Here is a 3,021-nt window from a genome sequence, read left to right as displayed (position 1 = left end):
TTTTTTTGTAGTGATAGGGTCTTGCTATGTTGCCCAGGGTGGTCTGGAACTCTTGGCCTCAAGCGATCCTCCACCTCGGCTTCCCAAAGTGCAGGGACTACCGGCCTGAGCCAAGGCTCCCGGCTACATGGGCCTCTTTCATTTTCTGCACAGCACCTCTCACTTTCTGACACGATCTTAATTACCTGTCTATTGCCTTGTCCCTCCGCCCCCCGTTGGAATGCAGCTGATTCACGCATCTCTAACACACAGTAGGTATTCACCAGACAAAGGAACGAACCGAGGATCCGTGCATCCTAGCACTGGGAAGGATATAGGTCACCACCCTCCTCCAGGAAGCCTCCTTTGACCAAACTGTGGTCCTAGACCATGGGGCTGCCTCCCTCCCACCCCGACGCCCGGGGCCACGCCTGATCCGTGGATCCGGCCTCGGTTCGAGGATGCCCGGAGGCACTTATACCGTGAGCTCGGATCACACGCGGGCCGCAGACTCGCAGGGGCCCAGCGGCGAGGGCGCGGAGTCCCGGAGGGCTTCCTGGAAGCGGCAGCCTCTATGAGGGCGGACGATGCTGCAGGCGGCGCGGGGCCTGCAGCGCACTCTTGTTCGGTAACAATAATGGCAGCTGTCACCCAGCCTTGCGCCTTGTCTTCACGCCCCGGGCTGGCCACCGCGCGGGGCCCCGGGGCTGCGGGCGGCGGGGACGAAACCAGGCCTCGCGGACGCCCGCCCGCCAGTCCTTACCGTCTCCGAGGCTGGCTCCCCGGTGCCCAGGAACATGGTGGCGGCGCCGCCCAGTCTTCCCTCAGCGCTGCGGGCTCGAGCGTCCGGGTCTGGGGCTCCACGGGCATCCCTGGCTGCCAGCAGCCTCGGGGCCTTCCCACGCGCCAGCCCGCGACCCCGCTGCCATGGCAACCGCGCCGCCGACCCGCAGGGTTCGGTACGTGACCGGCGTGCCCTGGGGCAGCCATGCGCGTGCGCAGATTCCGCGAGCGCCGGCCGGCCTACCAGAAGCGCTCACTGAGTTCCTGGGGCGGAGCGCTAGGCTGACAGGGGGTAAAAAACTGGCTGGGCGCTGTGGCTCACGCTTGCAATCCCAACACTTTGGGAGCCTGAGGCGGGAGATCCATTTGAACCCAAGAGTTTGAGACCAGCCTGGGCAACGAAGCAAGACCCCGTCTCTCTAAAAATAAAATAAAATAAAAACAAAAGCCATGCATTGTGGTGCACGCCTATAGTCCCAGTTCCTCGGGAAGCTGAGGTGGGAGGATCATTTGAGCCCCGGAGGGCGAGGCTGCAGTGAGCCATGATCGCACCACTGCACTCCAGCCTCGGTAACAAAGCAAGATCCTGTCTCAGTCAAACAAACACACACAGAAACTTCCGTTTGCTTTCCGGGTCTCATCCAGGGCGTTTTGCTTTCTCTGCTCCCTGTGCATAAGTACCTCTTGCCATTCTCCCACCCCTGGGCGTCCCAAACTTCTTGCCCTTCTCTTATTTATAGAGCCATCTACGACCTTTTATCTGTGATTCTGAATTCCACAAACTTTCGAAAGCCTTCCATAACTTATTTGAAGGCAAGACCCGTCCTAACCTCAACTCTTCGGGAGGAAAACTCTGAGCTGAGGCTATTTATAATGCTTATTTATCCTACTTGGGGTTTACATGAGTGAGTTTCACTGAATAACTATTAATACGTTTAATTATGGGGTGTTGCAGCACACCCTGCTAGGATGGTAATCTCCTATTCAGTGTACATGTGTGATATTGTGCTGGCCTAGAGCCAGAACCAGAGCAAAACTATTTTATAAAATGCAAAACTGTTTTTAGATAAGTTGAAATGGCTGCCCNTATATAAATATATGTGTATATATGTGTTTGTGTGTATATACATATACATATGTGTTTATGTGTGTGTGTGTATACACACACACACACACACACACACACACACAAACACATATGTATATGTATATAGCAATTGGCTTGCCCCAAAAGTTGATAGAACAAGAACCAGAAAGTCTTCTTGTACGCTTAGGTAATAAATGAGTTAGACATCTTGGCATTTAGAAAAATTATCTAAAAGTTCCATTTAAACCTTACTTGAGATCCTAAACTTGAGTATAGTGAAGCATCAGATTACATGATTCAGTAAACTGCTGGTTCTTTTAGATAATAGTAAAAGTAGCCCTATTCTATTTCCAAGCTTGCAAGGGAGGCTAGAGGATCATGGTTATAAAATGAAAATAGGAGCTTATAAGTTTGAGAGCATGCACTGTCCAAGATTGGTGCAGGAATATGATGTGCTCTGTGATCACTTGCTAAACTCGCGAGGAATCTGCTTAGATAAAGAGTGCTGAATGATGAAAGACATAACAAGACAATACTGCAATCTAGATCGTAACCGTTCTCCACACATTCAATCTATCTGAAGACTGGCAGGCAAAGGTCCACACAAGGCCAACGTGCAATTAACAGATAAAACTAGATGCTTAACATATGCACAGATGTGGTAAAATTTTATATTCTATGTTCTTTTGGGGAAACAGAAAATTTAGGACGGGAAGTCCCAGAAATACAAATAAGCAAAGTTTAAGTAACCAGAGCCTATAAGAGGAATAGGGCAACACAGTGTTAGGAGCTTGGATTCTGGTGACAAAAGGGGGCTGAGTTCAATTCCTGACTCTCTCATTAAACTGTTGGGTGCCTCTGTGATATTGTGCTGGCCTAGAGCCAGAACCGGAGCAAAACTATTTTATAAAATGCAAAACTGTTTTTTAAATAAGTTGAAATGGCTGCCCCATTCTCCTCACAATAACTATTGTCCTTGGCCTCTGTAAATAGAACTGTTAGTTTGTCTTCAAAACTATGTAAAGCTGTTTACCTTTTCTTATCAGTAACTGCCAGAATTGCTAGCCTTTGCTTACCGGCAATTGCCAGACTAAGCAGCCCAAGCTAGTTCCATCCTGGCTCCTGTGGCTTGTAATAAGTAACTAAGGTCTGTGATTTCCACCTTAACCAGA

General features: G+C 50.0%; 1 protein-coding gene across 3 annotated transcripts in view; it reads right to left on the bottom strand.

The window, feature by feature from the left end:
- Positions 1-966, bottom strand: part of IQCE (IQ motif containing E) — a 50,394-nt gene extending 49,428 nt beyond the window's left edge. For all 3 annotated transcript variants that reach the window (XM_017517081.2, XM_017517080.2, XM_017517082.2), the window contains exon 1: positions 743-966. In XM_017517081.2, coding sequence (XP_017372570.1) covers positions 743-778 — 36 coding nt within the window. In that variant the 5' untranslated portion in view covers positions 779-966. The remainder of the gene's footprint in view (positions 1-742) is intronic.
- Between the last annotated feature and the right edge of the window lie 2,055 nt (positions 967-3,021).

This window comes from Cebus imitator, unplaced genomic scaffold (assembly GCF_001604975.1).
Source record: "Cebus imitator isolate Cc_AM_T3 unplaced genomic scaffold, Cebus_imitator-1.0 Scaffold616, whole genome shotgun sequence".
Lineage (NCBI taxonomy): Eukaryota > Metazoa > Chordata > Mammalia > Primates > Cebidae > Cebus > Cebus imitator.
This window is presented reverse-complemented; position numbering and strand designations above follow the sequence as displayed.